Source organism: Primulina eburnea, chromosome 11 (assembly GCF_022965805.1).
Source record: "Primulina eburnea isolate SZY01 chromosome 11, ASM2296580v1, whole genome shotgun sequence".
Lineage (NCBI taxonomy): Eukaryota > Viridiplantae > Streptophyta > Magnoliopsida > Lamiales > Gesneriaceae > Primulina > Primulina eburnea.
The window spans coordinates 7,097,832-7,117,121 of NC_133111.1; the positions used below are offsets into that span (position 1 = coordinate 7,097,832).

General features: G+C 39.2%; 2 protein-coding genes and 1 pseudogene across 2 annotated transcripts; 1 reads left to right on the top strand and 2 right to left on the bottom strand.

The window, feature by feature from the left end:
- The first annotated feature begins 9,745 nt into the window (after window positions 1-9,745).
- On the top strand, window positions 9,746-12,399 carry LOC140805341 (protein MEI2-like 2; annotated as a pseudogene).
- A 652-nt stretch (window positions 12,400-13,051) lies between these two features.
- On the bottom strand, window positions 13,052-15,903 carry LOC140805064 (ribose-phosphate pyrophosphokinase 4). Its single transcript, XM_073161249.1, has 7 exons — window positions 15,706-15,903; window positions 14,508-14,823; window positions 14,232-14,327; window positions 14,047-14,115; window positions 13,832-13,960; window positions 13,509-13,608; window positions 13,052-13,438 (listed from the first exon to the last, which is right to left on the bottom strand). Exons 1-7 carry the CDS (start codon window positions 15,819-15,821, stop codon window positions 13,308-13,310), a joined length of 957 nt encoding a protein of 318 aa, XP_073017350.1. The 5' UTR covers window positions 15,822-15,903; the 3' UTR covers window positions 13,052-13,307.
- Window positions 15,904-16,841: 938 nt separating this feature from the next.
- LOC140805342 (uncharacterized) lies at window positions 16,842-17,168 on the bottom strand. Its single transcript, XM_073161619.1, has one exon. The coding sequence runs from the start codon at window positions 17,166-17,168 to the stop codon at window positions 16,842-16,844; it is 327 nt and encodes a 108-aa protein (XP_073017720.1).
- Between the last annotated feature and the right edge of the window lie 2,122 nt (window positions 17,169-19,290).

Here is a 19,290-nt window from a genome sequence, read left to right on the forward strand (position 1 = left end):
TTTCGAATTTCGTTTGAAACTGATTTATCATTATTTTTTTGTTTTTCTCCTCCCAATAGCAATACGGAGACATCAGAAAACTTTATACTGAATGTAAGTATAGGGGGTTTGTTATGATATCTTATCATGATATCAGGGATGCTCGTAAAGCAATGGGCTCGTTACAAAACATGCTACTAAGAGGAAGAAAACTTGATATTCATTTCTCGATTCCAAAGGTTCCAACGTATGTAATATAAGGTCCAAAATATGATAACGTAATTCAACTGCATGTAAATTTAGGAAAAATAAAAAATACATAATTAAATTATTTTAATTGTATTAATTATAGTGATAAACATGTTTACATGTTTAAAATATAGTTTTCTATTAGAAAGCATAAAACAGTGTTTTCAAAGGTTATTTGATACGCAACCGAGGAACGGAGACTAGAGACTGTAAAGAGAAAATATTTTTATTAAATAATTATTTTTAATTATTTGATATATGAGATATTAAATATGAAAATTTCGAAAATGGTGTCTTTTGATATATTTTCACATGCCGAGTCGTATTTAAGTATTTGACATATGGCATATTAAATTATAAGGCATGAAAACCCTCATAGAATTGTTTATTCACGCGTGAATCACGCAAAGGCACGCCTTATTCCTTACTTTCTCATCGTTCCTACCATATTTTATGTTAATGTGTGTTCTTGCATGAAAAATCAGATATCCATCTTTATATTTTCGTTTTTATGAAATATACATGCCAAAACTTGGATTTTTATGCCTTATAATTCATGATATTGATGCGTACAAGGGGATACCAGGTTAGGGTTGTTAGGGACTTGATTTAGGGGTTGTTTAGGAGCACTAGATGGGGATGCACAAGGGCTAGACATGAAGGAAAAAAGGGTTGCACGGCTTTGGGGTTCAAGGGAAACTAGGGCACGATTGATTTCTTGAAGGGTGCGGCTGCGTGCTGTGGTTGGGCCATATTCAAAGGTCCTAAGAGGGTTGCCATATGGTCTTAGATGGGTTGAAGGGAGGCTGGTGCAAAGGTTAGGAGGGTAGCCGCACAGCTTGGCCGTGCAAGCCATGCCACCCGCAATATGAACCGTGCACGTCGTCATGCATGGCTCTTTAAGGTTGGTCCAGTAGAGTCCTAAGGGCTCTGTCTTGGTCATAGGAAAGCTGGTCGGGGTTTGGTCTCATCGGTTTGGGGGCTAGGATCGAAGGAGCTTGTTAGGTAAGAATTTAATGAGGTAGGACCCACATTAAATTAAATAATAATAAAATATTCAGAATTTGGTTATCCCACATCGAAAGAAGCTGAAAGTTGAAGGAGGGAATTTGTTATAAATTGAGCTTTCCTTGTTTGCTTTTAGTATCCCAAAATCAAAAGCTTTTCAGCTTTCATAAAAAGAGAGTGCATAGAAAAAAAGAGTGTATTTTTTTCTTGAGTGCGGGAATTTTCTTTTGTGAATTAGAGAAAATATTTTCTCGGTATACTCGGGGTTCGGATTGTGAGATATTGAGTGTATACACTTGTTGTAATATTTCTTCCGGTTATAAAAGTTGCAGTGCTCCGTGGACGTAGCCTATATTGGGTGAACCACGTAAATCTTTGTGTCCTTGTTGATTATTTTATTCTGCAATTTTTCGGCACTATATTATCATCGTGATCGACATCGCTTCAGAGTAATTCCCCCAACAACTGGTATCAGAGCCTTGTTGTGAAAATTCTTAAGAATTCTGAGTATGCTATGTGGTTGCAGCTTTTTCTGATCTTCCACATCAGAAAAGATTTTTTTTTTATTTTCTGTTAAGGCTAGAGAAGTGATGGCCGGAGATAATGGATCGGGACCGGGAATCAACAAGTTCGACGGAACAGATTTTTCGTTCTGGCGGTTACAGATAATAGATTATCTGTACAGTAAGAAGTTGCATCAACCTCTATCTGGAAAGAAGCCGGAAAAGATGAAGGATGATGACTGGAAGCTTCTTGACCGACAAGTGTTAGGTGTAATACGGTTGACCCTAACGAAGAACGTGGCACATAACGTGGCGGAGGCAAAAACAACGGAGGAGATGATGTCCATTTTGTCGGACATGTACGAGAAGCCATCGGCAAAACAAAGTGCATCTCATGCAAAAGTTATTCAACTTGAAAATGGGAGAAGGTGCTTCGGTGGCTAAACACATCAATGAGTTCAACACGATTGTTTCTCAGTTAACATCGGTTGAAATTAATTTTGATGATGAGATTCGTGCACTTATTCTTTTGGCGTCTTTACCAAATGTTTGGGAACCAATGCGGGCAGCGGTTAGCAACTCTGTTGGAAAAAGAAAGCTACAATTCAATGATGTCAGAGATCAAATTCTTGCCGAGAAAGTTCGCAAGATGGATTCTGATGAAGGAACATCATCAATGTGAGGCCCGGGGCCGAAGAGGGCGGGGCGTATTCGCCGGTGCCATCAGTTGCACGGACAATGAGCGGCTCCTGGCAGGCTTCTAGGTGGAGGGAACATGAATGAACCGACCTACACGGGAATGAGAGGGATTCCGAGACTGTTCAATGTAATGGACTGTACAGTTGAATAGGGCTTAAAAGATTTGATTGGTACTACTCATATCACGAAGGTGCATCTTCTTTTCGGTAGCTCATCACATAAGAACTCTAAAGTTAAGCGTGCTTGACTTGGGGCAATTTTGGGATGGGTGACCTCCTGGGAAGTTTCCTAGGGTGCGTGTGAGTGAGGACATAAGCACGCTGGAAAGACTCGTCTTGATACAGTGAGGACAGTCGTCGAATCTGGGACGTTACAATAAAGATCTGCTCTAAATCTCGAGAATAGAGGAAGGGGCAGGAGTGGCGAAAAGAGTTTTATCAATGGCATGGTTGGTCCAAGTCAAGAAATGGAAAAGACAAAAGCAACTTTGAAAAGAATGTGAAGTGCTGGAGCTGTGGTGAGACTGGTCACTTGAAAAAGAATTGCAAATCAACAAAGAACGACGCTAATGTTGTTACTGAGGATGTACATGATGCTCTGTTACTATCCATGGAAAGCCCAGTGGATTCTTGGATTATGGACTCGGGAGCTTCGTTTCATACCACTGGTAATCGTGATGTATTCGATAATTACATTGCGGGAGATTACGGAAAAGTTTTCCTGGCTCATGGAAAACCTTTGGAAATAATTGGTATGGGTGATATCCGGACGAAGATGACAAATGGATCTGTCTGGAAAATCATGGTTCCTGGAAAGTGAAAAAAGGAGCCATGATTGTTGCTCGAGGAAAGAAAACTGGAACACTTTATATGACCTCCAGTTTGAGAAATAAATTAGCGGCTGTGGATGCTGGAGCTAATTCAAGTCTATGTCATAGTAGGCTTGGGGATACGAGTGAGAAGGGAATGAAGATGCTTGTTTCAAATAGAAAGCTACCGGAATTAAAGACCGTTGAACACAAGCTGGGCGAAGCTGTATTTTTTGGAAAGCAGAAAAAGGTGAGCTTTTCAAAAGAGGTTAGAGAACCAAAATCAGCTGATTTGGAGCTGGTACATACTGATGTATGTGGACCATCTCCTGTGACATCCCTTGGAGATCACTCAGGATATTATGGCACTACTGTTGACGAATCGAGCATGAAATTTTGGGTTTATTTTGCGAAAAATAAATCGGATGTTTATGAGATCTTTAAACAGTGGGAGTCAGCCATGGAAGATGTGATGGATTCACTGTCATCCAATCACATGTGGGAGTTGTCAGGACTTCTTGAAGGTAAAAAGATTTTAAATAGCAAGTGGGATTACCGGTTAGAACATGACGTTAGCAAGCCGTACAAAGAAATACTTGTTGTAAAAGGTGAAAAGAAAGTCATTGGTTATACTGCTATTTTCTCTCTGATGGTAAAGTTAACTACTATCAGGACTGTACTTGGATTGATGATAAAAGAAGATTTACATCTGAAACAGTTAAATGTAAAGACGACGTTTCTTCATGGTGAGCTAGATGAAGAAATAGATCAATCACATGGATTTGAAGTACGAGAGAAAGAGAAAATGGTGTGCAAACTTCAGAAGAGCTTGTATGGTCTCAAACAAGCTCCAAGACAGTGATACAAGAAGTTTGATGGTGTAATGAATAATGATGGTTTTCTGAGGTATCAGGCTGATCACTGTTGTTATGTGAAGCTTGATGGTTATTATATCATACTACTGATATATGTAGATAATATGTTGATAGCAGGAGTTTGTCTGGAGGAGATTGATAAACTCGAGAAAGAGTTATTGCTTTGAAGGATTTGAGTGCTGCAAAACAAATCCTTGGAATGAGGATCCTTAGAGATCGGGTGAATGGAGTCTTGAAGCTTGAGAATATTCCTGGAAGCAAGAATCCAGCTGATATGCTCACGAAGGCTGTTATCATTGAAAAATTGAAGTTGTGTTTGACTTCAGTTGGTCTCTTGGACTAACAAAGGAGGTATGAGCTGCTGCACTGATGGTGTGAAGACATGATTGGAATCAAGTCTTTAAGTGGGAGAATTGTTAGGTAAGAATTTAATGGGGTGCGACCCACATTAAATTAAATAATAATAAAATATTCAGAATTTGGTTATCCCACATCGAAAGAAGCTGAAAGTTGAAGGAGGGAATTTGTTATAAATTGAGCCTTCCTTGTTTGCTTTTAGTATCCCAAAATCAAAAGCTTTTCAGCTTTAATAAAAAGAGAGTGCATAGAAAAAAAAAGTGTATTTTTTTCTTGAGTACGGGGATTTTCTTTTGTGAGTTAGAGAAAATATTTTCTCGGTATACTCGGGGTTGGGATCGTGAGATATTGAGTGTATTGGTGTATACACTTGTTGTAATATTTCTTTCGGTTATAAAAGTTGCAGTGCTCCGTGGACGTTGCCTATATTGGGTGAACCACGTAAATCTTTGTGTCCTTGTTGATTATTTTATTCCGCAATTTTTCGGCACTATATTATCATCGTGATCGACATCGCTTCGCAGTAATTTCCCCAACAGAGCTTGGGATTTGTTGGGCTAGGGTTTCGTTCGTGAGGTGCAGAAATTTACAGCAGGTGTCTAGGCATTTTCGAGGGTTCTAAATGGCTGGAATTGGGTTGAAAAGGGTTTGGGTAGGTGTTAGGAAGCTATGGTGAAAGTTTAGTAAAGTTTGGTTAAGATTTGGGTTGATTCAGGTTAAAACCGAGACTTTGATTCAAGCTTTAAAACGAATTATGAATTTAGTCAAGGGGCTTAAGTTTACGATTAAGAAATGTTTATGGTTGTGTTTTAAGGTGTTATCGTAATTTTGGATGGATTCGGGTCAAAGTTTTAAGGTTCAGGGGTAAAATGGGAAAACTAGGGTTTCAGAGGCAAAACGGTTATTTTACACCTGAAAAATATTAGGATTCCTGGAAATGTTCTGAATCCTATAATGAATGTTAAAATGTTTATTTTGAAAGGTTATGAAATTTTATGATGGAAAATGATAAGTGCTAAAAATGTGTTACATGATTGGTTTAAAAGAAAATGATATTTATGCATGTATTTTATAAAGTGATTGAAATGATGAAATGCTTTGAATTTAGTGACTTAATTGTGATGATAAGGAAATGGGGATTTGTGAGGGACTAAGCTCTAGTGGAACCCGTTTACGAGACTAATCCTCGTGGGAAATCAATACCGAATTTCTATAGACCAAGGCTCAGTAATAGAAAAAGTGGTTGTTGGTGTCCCCGCCAACTATAGGCCAAAGCACAGAACGGAAAAGTGGTTACTGTTGCCCCGCGGCTTTGTACCATGGTTACAGTTGAGATTGATAAATCGACCGAAAGATGAAAGGATGGTCACAATTAACGAACGGATTTCACCTCAAAGGAAATGTATATGTATATGATGAAAAAAAAGGATTTAAGTTTATGCATGTTAATGAAAAATCTATTTTTATTAAAAGTATTTTCATTGTTGTATGTGGATGTATACATATTAATTGTTACTATGGTTAAGGATTGTTGAATCAATAGACTTACTATGTGTGAATGATGCTGGTGAGGATTTTACTGTTGAGACATAATGGTTAGATGACTGAACTGGCTGGACGGATGGTGCATTAACCCGGTGGACATTTGCTAGTTTTTCCGTACAGTTAGGCTTTTACATTACTTAGAGATGTTTCATATAATTTTTTTCATATATATATATATATATATAACTCGTTTTCTTTAAAATAGTAAAAAAAAACAATGGCTGTGATACCCTGGAAAGGGCTCGGGTCATTCTTGGACTCGGGCGGAAAGAGAACTTACACGAGTCAAATTCCAAAATTGCTGGGAAGAGTAGAGCATGGGTAAAATTTGACCAGGGTTCTCCAGTCCGACCAGGGCGACCAGGGTTCTCCAGCCCGACCAGGGTAACCAGGGCCCGGCTAGGGTAACCAGGGTTCTCCAGCCTGACCAGGTTGACCAGGGTTCTCCACAAGACCCGAACAGTGTCTATGCACTATAATCGAGGTCATCTTATTCAGCAACCGGGCAGGGAGATGTCTGGGCTCTACTCACTCCGGGCAACCAGAAGCTCGGGCTCTCATGCAAGCTCCCGGGAACTTTCTATTCGGGCTACCTCGAGAAGCGCACCATACTCGAGTGTATCGGTATGGACAGTCTTATCTGTCAGAACTACAGGGGTTTGGCGTGTCAGAGAAGCTATCAGAAGTAGGATGGCTTGACAGGAAGTCAACATCAAAGGTTATGAGTTGTAGGTGTACACGCAAGTCGAGGTAATCATCATTACTTCTCCTACTATAAATGGCAGGTATGTTTCTCATTTAAAAAGGGGCTGAATCCTGAGTATTGGCACACACATATGTTAACACACATATTTACACCAGTAGTCTTTTTTTCTCTAAAAGCTACACTGGTTATCATCTTCACCTGCTGACTTAAGCATCGGAGTGGGCGCCGGAGACACCCCTTCGGCGCCCATTCACGAGTTCTTTTCATTGTTTGCAGGCCACGATCGAAGCCATCTACTTTGCTCAAATTTCCAATCATTATAAATTGTTGATCTGATCCGTTGGAGCTCCTTACCCGGCTCGCCCATTTCAGCGAGATCTCATCATTGGCGCCGTCTGTGGGAAACTTGAGCTCGAGACGAAGATATGGTTTTCATTCAAAAACAAGTCCAACCTTGCTCGGCACCTCAGTAAGCCCAACTCTGTTTGGCAAACATACAAGTCCGACCAGCGCGTCACTTAGATCTTGTATGTGGATTTTATATGGGCTCAAAGCTCAGCAGCTATCCCGGATTGGCGTGGAAAAGCATTTGCTATGCACTCAGTAGCATACAACTATATTAGTCAACTAATTTAGCTTAACCAGAGAAGTTTCACTCTACCGAGAATGAATTCTGATTCAGTATTTCCAGGTTAGTGATTTGGTTTTTAATAAAACTAATATAACAAGAGAAGAGGAAAAATTGAAAGTCCGGGAGACATGAGGCCCCGACACATTCTTGAGAGCCCGGGCAGACATCCAGACAGCCTCGGGCAGACCATGCAGACAGCCCGGGCAGACATCCAGACAGCCCGGGCAGACATCCAGAGAGCCTGGGCAGACCATGCCACAGCTCGGGCAGACCATGCAGACAGCCCGGGCAGACATCCAGACAGCCCGGGCAGACCATGCAGACAGCCCGGGCAGACATCCAGAGAGCCCGGGCAGACCATGCCACAGCCCGGGCAGACCATGCAGACAGCCCGGGCAGACATCCAGACAGCCCGGGCAGACCATCCACAGAACCCGGGCAGACATCCAGACAGCCCGGGCAGACATCCAGACAGCCCGGGCGGACCATCCACAGAACCCGGGCAGACATACCAGAGCACCCGGGCATACCATGCAGGCCACCACGGCACCTTCTTGAAAGTCCGGGAGATATGAGGCTCCGGCACATTATCTTAAAGTTCGGGAGAGACGAGGCCCCGGCACAGTATCTTGAGTCCGGGAGATATGAGGCCCCAGTATTCTTATTTAAAGACCGGGAGGCATGACGCCTCGGCACCCTTATCTAAGCCCAGGGAACTACACCCTGGCTCGGGGCAACACACCTCGACCATTCCCAAGTCCCGGTACATGCTCCCCGGCCCAAGGCTCCGCACCTTGGTTATTTATAAGCCTAGGGTTCTCAAACCTGGCTCGGGGCAACACACCTCGACCATTCCCAAGTCCCGGGACATGCTCCCCGGCCCAAGGCTCCGTACCTTGGTTCTCAAAAGCCCAGGGCACTACACCCTGGCTCGGGGCAACACACCTCGACCATTCCCAAGTCCCGGGACATGCTCCCCGGCCCAAGGGTCCGCACCTTGGTTCTAAAAAGTCCAGGGAACTACACCCTGGCTCGGGGCTCCGTACCTCGACTATTCTTAAGTTCAGAAGATATGAGGCCCCGGCATCTTATGCAAATACCGAGAGGCATGATGCCCCGGCATCTTATTTCAAGTCCATGAGACACGAGACTCCGGCATTTCATCTCATTTCTTTGAGACATGAAGCCCCCGATGCTTTTATAGAACAAGATTAATTATCTTTCCGGTGAAGTCCAAGCATGACTAATCGGGACAGCGAGTATGACTCTAGCCCGACTATTTAAGGAGGGAGTGATGATACCCTAGAAAGGGCTCGGGTCATTCTTGGACTCGGGCGGAAAGAGAACTTACACGAGTCAAATTCCAAAATTGCTGGGAAGAGTAGAGCATGGGTAAAATTTGACCAGAGTTCTCCAGCCCGACCAGGGTAACCAGGGTTCTCCAGCCCGACCAGGGTAACCAGGGCCCGACTAGGGTAACCAGGGTTCTCCAGCCCGACCAGGGTGACCAGGGTTCTCCACAAGACCCGAACAGTGTCTATGCACTATAATCGAGGTCATCTTCTTCAGCAGCCGGGCAGGGAGATGTCTGGGCTCTACTCACTCCGGGCAACCAGAAGCTCGGGCTCTCATGCAAGCTCCCGGGAACTTTCTATTCGAGCTACCTCGAGAAGCGCACCATACTCGAGTGTATTGGTATGGGCAGTCTTATCTATCAGAACTACAGGGGTTTGGCGTGTCAGAGAAGCTATCAGAAGTAGGATGGCTTGACAGGAAGTCAACATCAAAGGCTATGAGTTGTAGGTGTACACGCAAGTCGAGGTAATCATCATTACTTCTCCTACTATAAATGACAGGTATGTTTCTCATTTAAAAGGAGGCTGAATCCTGAGTATTGGCACACACATATGTTAACACACATATTTACACCAGTAATCTTTATTTCTCTAAAAGCTACACTGGTTATCATCTTCACCTGCTGACTTAAGCATCGGAGTGGGCGCCGGAGACATCCCTCCGGCGCCCATTCACGAGTTCTTTTCATTGTTTGCAGGCCACGATCGAAGCCATCTACTTTGCTCAAATTCCCAATCATTATAAATTGTTGATCTGATCCGTTGGAGCTCCTTACCCGGCTCGCCCATTTCAGCGAGATCTCATCAGGCTGAAACCTATACATACATATATATATATACATACATATATAGATGTTGCATATAATTTTTTAGGAATTTGTTTCAAGCAGCTGACATTATACTGATTACAGACTATTAATCATTTTTGCCATCACCCAGAGAATAACCCTTCTGAGAAAGACTTAAATCAAGGAACTCTTGTAATGTTCAATTTGGATGCATCCGTATCCAAGGAAAAACTTCTCAAAAAATGGGGAAGTTAAAGAGGTAGCATAACAAGTTAATTTGTCATTTATTACTTCCCATCAAATTTATTTGGTTGTCCGAGATTCAATCACATTAATTTTATTTGCATGAAAATGTAGATAAGAGAGACCCCTCACGAACAAAACCACTAGTTCTTTGAGAAAATCAAACTCGTCAAACTCCAGCTCGAGATACTTGAAAATTACTTGGGTCGACCTTGGCTAAACAATCTCTGAGCTTGAGCTTTGGATTTTTTCCCGGTTGAGTTGGAGTTGGGTGTTGCTTGAGCTAGACTTGCCTTAAGTGCACTGCAGTACCTGTACATTGACATGTTTTTTTCGGCTCATTTTAAGCATTTAGTTAATTAATTGACAACCTCCGCTTAGTCCATAATGATTGAAATTTCGTTTTTTTCCTCCTTGCATACAGCTCAATTCAGCGACTGAACCAAGTGAAAGAACAGGAAGAAGACCGAGCTTTTCGGTATCAACTCGGTTCACCCATCTTCCCCAGGCATGTTATGTTGTACGATTTTTTTACAATAGCTCTGTAAGTCATTCCCATGTTAAGAGACAAGCTTAAAGATTTGACGGAGTTCTTCGCAGGCACTTGGCCATATTTTAGCAGTCCAGTCGAGCACAATCCATTGCACAGTTTTGATCAAGCATCAAACTTCAGAAGCCTGAGCCCCGTGTAAAGCAATCAATCATCTAGTTCACCCTCTCTACTTCTATCGTTGGTTCCAAATCCCGTGAAGATTGCACCCATTGGTCAAGATACTGGAAGATTCGGCATCCAGATCAGGATCATTCTTCTTGTCCCAGTACAAAGTTCGGTCCAATTCCTGGACCAACCTCACCATTTAGTGATTCCAGGCCGTCTAGTGATGGAACACTTTCAGGTTCCGAGTTTCTTTGGGGAAGTCCCACTATTGAATCAGAGCTTATCCATTCTTCAGCCTGGTCACCATCCTCGAAGGGACGTCCACTTCCTTTGAGTGGACAGGGAACTAATGTTCTTTATACCAGTCAGCACGGCTCATTTCTTGGCTCACATCTTCATGTGGGCTCTGCTCTTTCTGGTTTTCAACAAGAAAGGCAATTCGGTTTTTCTCCGGAGTCTCAGGAAACATCTTACCTCAAGCAGGGAGCTTTTGGAGCCACAAATTTTAGATGTAACAGTGGGTGCCCTGTACAGAAAATAACTGGCCCAGTGAACCTAGGAGGTACTTTTCCGGGTAATTTCACCCAAAGTGGTTCTTCTAGTTCAAGAATGCTGTGGACGTCAAGAACTAGCTCGGCATATTTCGGAAACTGTTCTTTTGGATGCAAGGGAACAACCAGCGATGATGAAATAACTACTGTTTTCAAATTGGAAGGATGGTGAGTGAAGTCCAACAGGAAACGATATCAATTATACTTGGAGAAGATTGTCATTGGGGAAGATAATAGGACTACTTTGATGATTAAAAAATATCCAAACAAGAAAGAGTCGGGAAGACATTCTCTTTGTGATGTTATACTTACACCTCAACATACGTGCTGTTCCATCCGACTATAGGTCCACTTCGAAGATGTTAATTGCTTCCATTGATGAGACGCAGGAGGTTATCCATGATTTTATCTATTTCCCAATAGATTTTAAGGTAATTTCAGTGAATCCATCTCAGTGCTGATTTTTTGGTCCAGAATAAGTGTAATGTTGCAGGGTATGCCTTCATCAACATGGCATTTCCTTCGCATGTCATCACCTTGTATAAGGTGTGTGCTTCATTTTCTTGTTTCTTCTCAAGGACTGAAAGGAACCATTTTGCTTCTTTTTGTGTTGCACGATTGTACGTGATATACCTTGTCCGGATGTTGATCTCAATAGTATTTCAGGCCAGTCGCATAATTATATTTTATTCCTATAAAATTTGAATCTTTTGGGTGACAAATTAATTCGTGAGACTTAAATCTTTGCAGGCATTTAACGGAAAGAAATGGGAGAAATTCAACTTTAATTAGTGAAGACAGGCTTTGCCGACCAACTATTTTCAAATCAGAACGCCAAGGGACTGGTGATGTGGTATGCATTATGTTTATCCATCCTAAATCAAAATTCTAGTTCAGTCCCTTTTCCGAGCATCCATTTTTACTGGAACAATTTGTGAGAAGTTTTAGCGTTCTTCATAGTGTAACGGATTTTGTTTCTCACACTAGCTTGGGTTAAGTTGGTTTTTGTCTCACTTCATATTTGGTTTGCGCATGCTTCAGATTCTGTCGCTCTGCTGAGTTAGTAGTATTTTTTCCCAATGCTAAATCTGCCGTCGATTTTCTTGGCCACACAGGAACATTTTCCACTTGGAAATCTGAATATTCTCTTACGCAAGCCAGATGGATTTTACACAGGAGATTCTCTCGATAGCCCGAAGGGAGATCCAGACTCAGTAAGAAAGTTTCTACAAAAACATTTGCAATATTTGCGTTTTACATGTTTCTGTTCATTGTCAAACTGGATTATCAACATTTCAGGGGTTGCCAAGACGAATATCAGGTGGAAGCTTTGCAATGCCCCTGATCTTTCGACAGGCTTCTTGTTCTTCCAGTTTCTTGTGTATATTTTGACACATTCTGTGATTGTAAATTGCAGTGGTTTATAGATGTCAAAAGGGTCTGAAAGAATGTATGGACGGAGCCACCCCATATGTTGGGGTGGGTTCCAGCCCAGACTAGATTTTTGGGCCTACTAAAAAATATGGATAGATTAGCGACGATTTACTACATCCGTCGCTAAAATTTTTGAATTTATTAAAAATTTTAGCCCATAGCCCATACTACAAAAAAAAAAAAAAACAGATTGATTCGCGACGGTTTTACGAAATCCGTCGCTAAAATTACGACGGTTTTGTTCTGTGTACAAACTGTCGCTGATCAGCGACGGTTTAATCAAAACCGTCGCCGATATAAGTCGGCAACGGTATTTGGAAAAGCCGTCGCTAGTAGGAACGCTTAGTGTCCATCGCAACTAGCATTCAGCCCAGCCTCAAATTATTTCCTGCCTACGTCCCCGTACATATATATAGAGTGGTTTATGGATAGATGTTTAACAAGTAAACTACCAAATAAATTAGATTGCATCTCTAAATGAACAGAACCTGTATGATTGCCTGAAGTCCTGCTCGACACTAAATAAAGATGAGAGGGCCACTCTTGCATGGTTTAAATATATTGGAATTGTACTTTACTATATAATAATGAGTTCGTTGTTAAATGATCTCCAGCAAGTTATACATAAAATCCCACGACCAACTTGTATTATTTCTCCCAACTTAAAGAATGCTTGAACATGACACTTAACAACACTCAGTACGTAATCAAGCACACCACACGTAGCCATAGGTATGAGAGAGTAGTTTTTGGGAGTAAACAGGACGATAAGAAGCAATTGCTTCTCTCTAATGTACCAAAAAAAACTAGTTTGGGTAGATGGTTAATTGTCAGAACCTAAAGTTCAAACGATATTTCCTCAATATAAGAGTGCACAATGTGTGCCTCCCTTTTCTCTGGATTTTTTGGGTCGAATCCTCAGATTTGGAGAGCATCGGCTATGGATCCCGCAAGACTCAAAACTTCGAAAGGTGGCTTATTGGAGATGGCCTTCACAGTGTTCATGCAAGAATCCGTGATCCAGAAATGGGTGAACGCCTTCTCCAAGTCTGCTGAGAACGTCGTTGTCAGCAACAAGATATAGAAAAGAGTCGCTGAAACTAAGAAAGCACACGATACCTTCACTCTTGTGAACAAAGCGATCCCAAGACTTCTTTGGAAACACGGCATGAGTTACGTAGGCACTCACCTTTGCTGCACCGTGAGAAGCCAACACTTTCTGGGAGGGAATTAATAATAATATAACAAAAAGAAATAACACTTTTGAGTCATCACAAATACATTGCCTATGTAATTTAACATTGAAGGAGTGAGTACCAAAAAACATTTGGAAGCAATATGCAAAATATTTAATGGTAAACAAAATATCGAAGACAAACTGAGGTTAATATGTTGCCAAATCGTGCACCTACCAAAAATTAAATAGAGTTGAGAAGTAACACCTGACACTCAATTAGGGTCCCACCAGATTGCACCAAGTCATCAACAATGACAACATGGCATCCAGACGGATTACCCTCTTTTATCCTAACTATTCTTTTGTCCCCTTCACGAACCTTGTTGCAAATAACCTGTGCCAAAAATAAGACATAATCTCCAACAAACAAGATATATAATAGAAAAAATACAGTGTGGCATTTCAATTACAATAGCTGACCATAGGGAACTGATCCAACAGCTTGTGGAATCGTTTCCAAGCTCCATCATCTGGAAACGCAACAACTATCTGGGAATGAAAGTTAAGTTGGAAATATGTATATATAATTAAAAGATAAAACAAATGATCTCTTGACGCTCTTATGAAGACATAATTACTAACTTCTTAGGAAAATAGGAACCCACCTTGTCAGATTCAGGAAGCTGGTGAAGCCGGTGCTTCAAGAGTGGAATCCCAGTCTCAAACAAGGGCAAAATCGTGTCGCTAAAATAAAATCTTTCCTGTGGAAATGAAAAGATAAAATAAAACTACATTTTTCAGTATCATGTTAAGAGATAGAGCCATTGCTATTCCAAACTATTTCAACAAACCGAGTACATAGATCAGAAAAGGTGAGATATAAACATAAGTATGTACAATAAACTACAAGTGAGAAGAACACGACTATGATTGAAAATAACCTGCAACGCATGTATATCATAGATAACTAAACTGGTGGGACCACCCCTTGAGATAGGAGTGTTTGATAGCATTCTAGCCAAGGTAAATGCTGTAGCAACATCTCCTTCCTCTTCAATTCTTTCAAAGGAACCAGTTGGAAAGAAAGGTAGCACCACAGCAAACGATGCAGCAAACAACATAGGAAGTGCATAGATCACCGAAAGCTGTTCAAAAATGACTGCAGTTGAACTGAAAGATGCTAAAAAGGCAACATGCTGGCCTCGAATGTCTTGTGCATTCTTTATGAAAAGATTTGGAAACCCATCATCGAAGCTCCTGTTACACAGTCGAGCTCAGAATAAACTAAACCAAATAAAGCCTTACGATATACTAAACATAATTTACAATAGTCAAACATAACAAGCACTTATGTCTAAATTTTTTGGGATCAACATGATCTATTAGATAACTATTATCGACACGATTGTCATAAGTAAAAGGAAATAAAGGTAGATGCCGCAATATATGAAAAAAAAACGGCAATCATCCCATAGTTAGTCTGCCAGAACAATTTTCCGAGGAATAACTGATTCCCTCAAAACCAAAATAGATTTCTTGTCCAAATCTTTTGCCATTAAAATGATTCACCGGATAAGGATTAGTAACACTATTGACATGAACAATAGGAAACCAGGTAGTTTCCAGAAGTTATAGCATCGCGGCCTACGGTGATCAACATCAGCAACTTTCCAAGGCTATCACATTCCACAAATTAAAAATTAGAACTCGCGATAATCTAAGTTTGCCTAGGAAAGTGGTGGGCTTGAGCAATCTTTATTACAGAAACCATTTTCCAAAAATCAAAGCTTCCAAGAAAATTTTCTATGCTTCTTTTTAACAAAAGTTCCAGGGAACTCGGCACAACCAGACAAGCATATAAGTAAATAAGAGGTATTTCCTCGTAACCATAATGCAAAAAAAACCGTACCCCAAAAATTTTCACTACGAGAAATGTGACCCATTTCACAGAAGAAACAAAGGATTCTCTTTTCAAAATCAAAAGAGTAAAAAACTTCGAAAACCAAACAAAGATTGTTGTATCCGAGTGGCACTAACCCTCAACTCCAGCACACCACAAAAAAATACAGGTATTGAAACTGAAATCCCACATCCCCTGCATCACCTAAGAACCCAAAAAAAAAAAATCTGTTAGTTTACCTCCAGTTAATGGATTGAAGGCGGATGAGGTCCGATTGAGCAGCTATTTTACGCGCCAATTCCTCAGCCTCCTCACAATAGAAGAGGAACACTTGCTTCTTCTGTGGTCTCTCCATCTCTTCGATCTTCTCCCGGCACAGAGGAGACCGAGATGGCTGCGACTGCGAATAAGAAGGTCAAATTACTAAAGTCATTTTCAACCCAATTTTATTTCAAAGATTTTATTTGCATCAAATATGTATCAACATCTTTTTCAAATTTTACTTTAAAATTTTTTTTCAAAATATTCTTTTTTTGTTTTATTTATTTAAATATTTTATTGTTATTAAATATATATATTTTAAATTTAATGACATAATTATGATTACATTTTATATTTGATATAATTAATATTATATTATTAATAATTGTGATAATATTTTTAAAATGATTGATTTAATTATTTTAAATATATTATTGAAATTTATATTATACGAATTAAAATAGAAATAATTTAAATTGATGAAATAAAATTAATACATGACATTAAATTAAATAACATAATATAAATACAACTTAAATATTTGAACGATCATATTCATCTCATAAATTATCAATTAAAGCATTTCGTAATATATAGTAAGCATCTTTGTCTTTTATTTTTTTATATCGAGCGAGAAATTCTCGAAATCTGATATGTTCATTGACAGTCATTTCTATCATTGGAGTCGTTACTTCCCTAACATCTTGAATTGATGCACCAAGATCACGTTCAACTTCGATTATTAATATTTTGCATTATAATACATGCTTTCATTATATCATTCAAATGATTTTTCTTCCAACCACGTGCTGGAGATGCTACAATCGCAAATCGTGATTGAAGAACGCCAAATGCACGCTCCACATCTTTCCTACATGACCCTTGTTTCATCGCAAATATTGCTTCTTTGGACCATGCAGATCACGGATAATTTGCACAATAATTGACATTTCGGATAAATACTATCAGCTAAATAATATCCAGTGTAATATGATTTTGTTCCAATAGTATAATGAGCTGGAGGAGTAATTCCTTGTGCAAGATTGGAAAATAGACTGGAAGACTCTAAAACATTTATATCATTATTGGTTCCAAGCATACCAAAATATGCATGTCATATCCAAAGATAGTAATCAGCTACCGCTTCTAAAATGATTGTTGAAGAACCACTACGACCTGCATATTGTCCCGTCCCAGCCGTGTGACAATTTTTCCACCTCCAATGCATACAGTCAAGACTTCTCAACATTCCAGGAAAACCTCGTTGTTTGCCAATATAGAGAAGTCTGGCAACATCATTGGCAGTAGGTGATCTCAAATACTGCTCCGCAAAAACTTCCACTATAGCTCGACAAAAGGGTTGCATACAATGAATTGCAGTAGATTCTCCTAATTGGATGTATTCATCAATAGCATCAGCAGGTAAGTCATATGCTAGCATTCTCAATGAAGCAGTTACTTTTTTATTAGTCGATAGCCCGAGCCTTCCCAAACATCATGATTCTTTTCGACATATACTATCCGAAGGAAAATATTTTGAGAAATTCGAAATCTTCGTCAGAACATTGCTTCATTATATGTTGGATTCTCAGCAAAATAGTCGTTAAACAACTTTTGATCGGCAATTTCACTTTCGCGTTGATGACTATGTGACCTGGAATTGACCCTCCATGTGTGGCTCATTGTTCTTGTTGGATGATGTAGGCAGCAAGCAAATCATATTCTCGAGCTATAATTGACAGTATTGCTCTTCTTCTATTTTCAAAGTTTTCAACAAATTGAATATCATCTTCATTATCTGACAATGAAGATGAGCTAGATGAGTTTGCATCAAATAGAGAATACGAATTCATTTTTAATTTAGAAAGAAGGTAAAATCTATATGAAAGTATGATATTATGGTTACATTATATAGATTTGTAGATGCATTTTGGACTGATAGATGAGTTCGGAATGATATATAAGTTTTGACTGGTAGATGAGTTTGGACTGGTAGATGAGTTTGGACTGGTAGATACGTTTTGACTAGTAGCTGAGTTTGGACTGGTAGATGCGCTTTTTACTGGTAGATACATTTTGACTGATAGATACGTTTTAACTGGTAGATGAGTTTGGAATGTTATTTGACTGGTAGATAAGTTTGGACTGGTAGGTCACTTTTCCACTATAAATAAACTTCTTGTTGGTTGATTAAATTATAAACATTACAATCTTCAACCATAAAATCTCATTTTTCAAAGAAATACAATGGACTCTCCAAACAACTAATTACACTATTAAAGAAGATAAACTCATGTGTCATGTTTATCTTGTCATTTCACAAAATCCTATCATCGGTATAATCCAATTCAAAGAATGATTTTGGAGTCAGATTGAAGAAGCTTTCAATATCGGCAAATCGAATAACATGCAAGTACGCAATATCAAATCATTGCAATGTCGCATGCAAGTTATACTCCACGCCATTAGAAAATTATGTGGATGTGTTAGTATAATTGAAAAGCTGAAGCCGAGTGGTGCTTCTGAACAAGATATTGTAAGTATTTATTATTATATTTACATGAATACTCTAAGTCTATTTCTAATACGAGTAACATATTTCTGTGCAGTTGAACATGTCAAAGGAGTTAATGATGCAAGATAAAAATTTCGTTTAGCATTCAAGTTTGATCGTGTTTGGCCTATAATGAAAGATATGGAGAAATTTTCGATCAACGAAAGTGCACCGATGGCAGTATCCAAACAACCTGTCGCAAATTTAGATTCATCAGAGTCGGATACTCAAGAACCAGAATCTCCAATATCAGGTTCCCATGCGGTAAATTCATTTTCAATTAATTTAAGCAGTGACAAAAATGCAAGTGGAACTCCATCTCAACGACCTCTTGGAGTGAAAAATCCAAATTAAAGAAAAAGAAAAAGAGAAGAAATGTTTAAGAATTAATTTCTACGATGAAGGAAGGACATTGCGAGCTTATCAATGCATTGCAAAAAAGATATATCGATATGCAACAAAATTATGATATTAAAATGTTAGCATTGCAAAATGACCAAAAAAAAACACTAAAAATTCGTTGACAACAACTAGAATTGGCTAAAATTCAGGAGGAGAATAAAGTTTTGTACATGGATCTAAGCACAATTGGTGATCCAGAAACGCGTCAAATTATTCAAAATGAACGAGCAAAAATTATGTAAAAAAGAGATTCATAACTTCGTCAACATGAGAGCAGCGCATTTGGAAAATATTTTGGCGATTTTGGAGGATCTGGATCTGGATCCGATTTTATAAATTATTGATGAGTTAGTTTGTTTATCTTTTATTATATTTGCATTTAAATTATCTGAATTCGAATTTGTATTTTTATTTTAACTGTTTGCTTGAATGTTTAAATATTATTCAATAAATTTGTGTGTTAGATGTTCAATTATAAAATTATTGTAAAATCTATTTATAAATTAAATATTTTAATTTTTATGATTAAATATCTAAATTAAAAATAATATAATAAATATTAAGTATATCTAATTATTAAATTAATACAATAATATAAATAATATTT

Excerpts from the sequence above, each read along its gene's own strand:
- LOC140805064 (XM_073161249.1), bottom strand. The coding sequence starts at position 15,821 with ATGGAGAGACCACAGAAGAAGCAAGTGTTCCTCTTCTATTGTGAGGAG. Across the intron at positions 14,824-15,705 it reads CTTCAATCCATTAACTGGAG|GAGCTTCGATGATGGGTTTC; the intron begins GTAAACTAACAG and ends ACTGTGTAACAG. Across the intron at positions 13,609-13,831 it reads GGACCCTAATTGAGTGTCAG|AAAGTGTTGGCTTCTCACGG; the intron begins GTGTTACTTCTC and ends ATTCCCTCCCAG.
- LOC140805342 (XM_073161619.1), bottom strand. The coding sequence starts at position 17,168 with ATGCTAGCATATGACTTACCTGCTGATGCTATTGATGAATACATCCAA.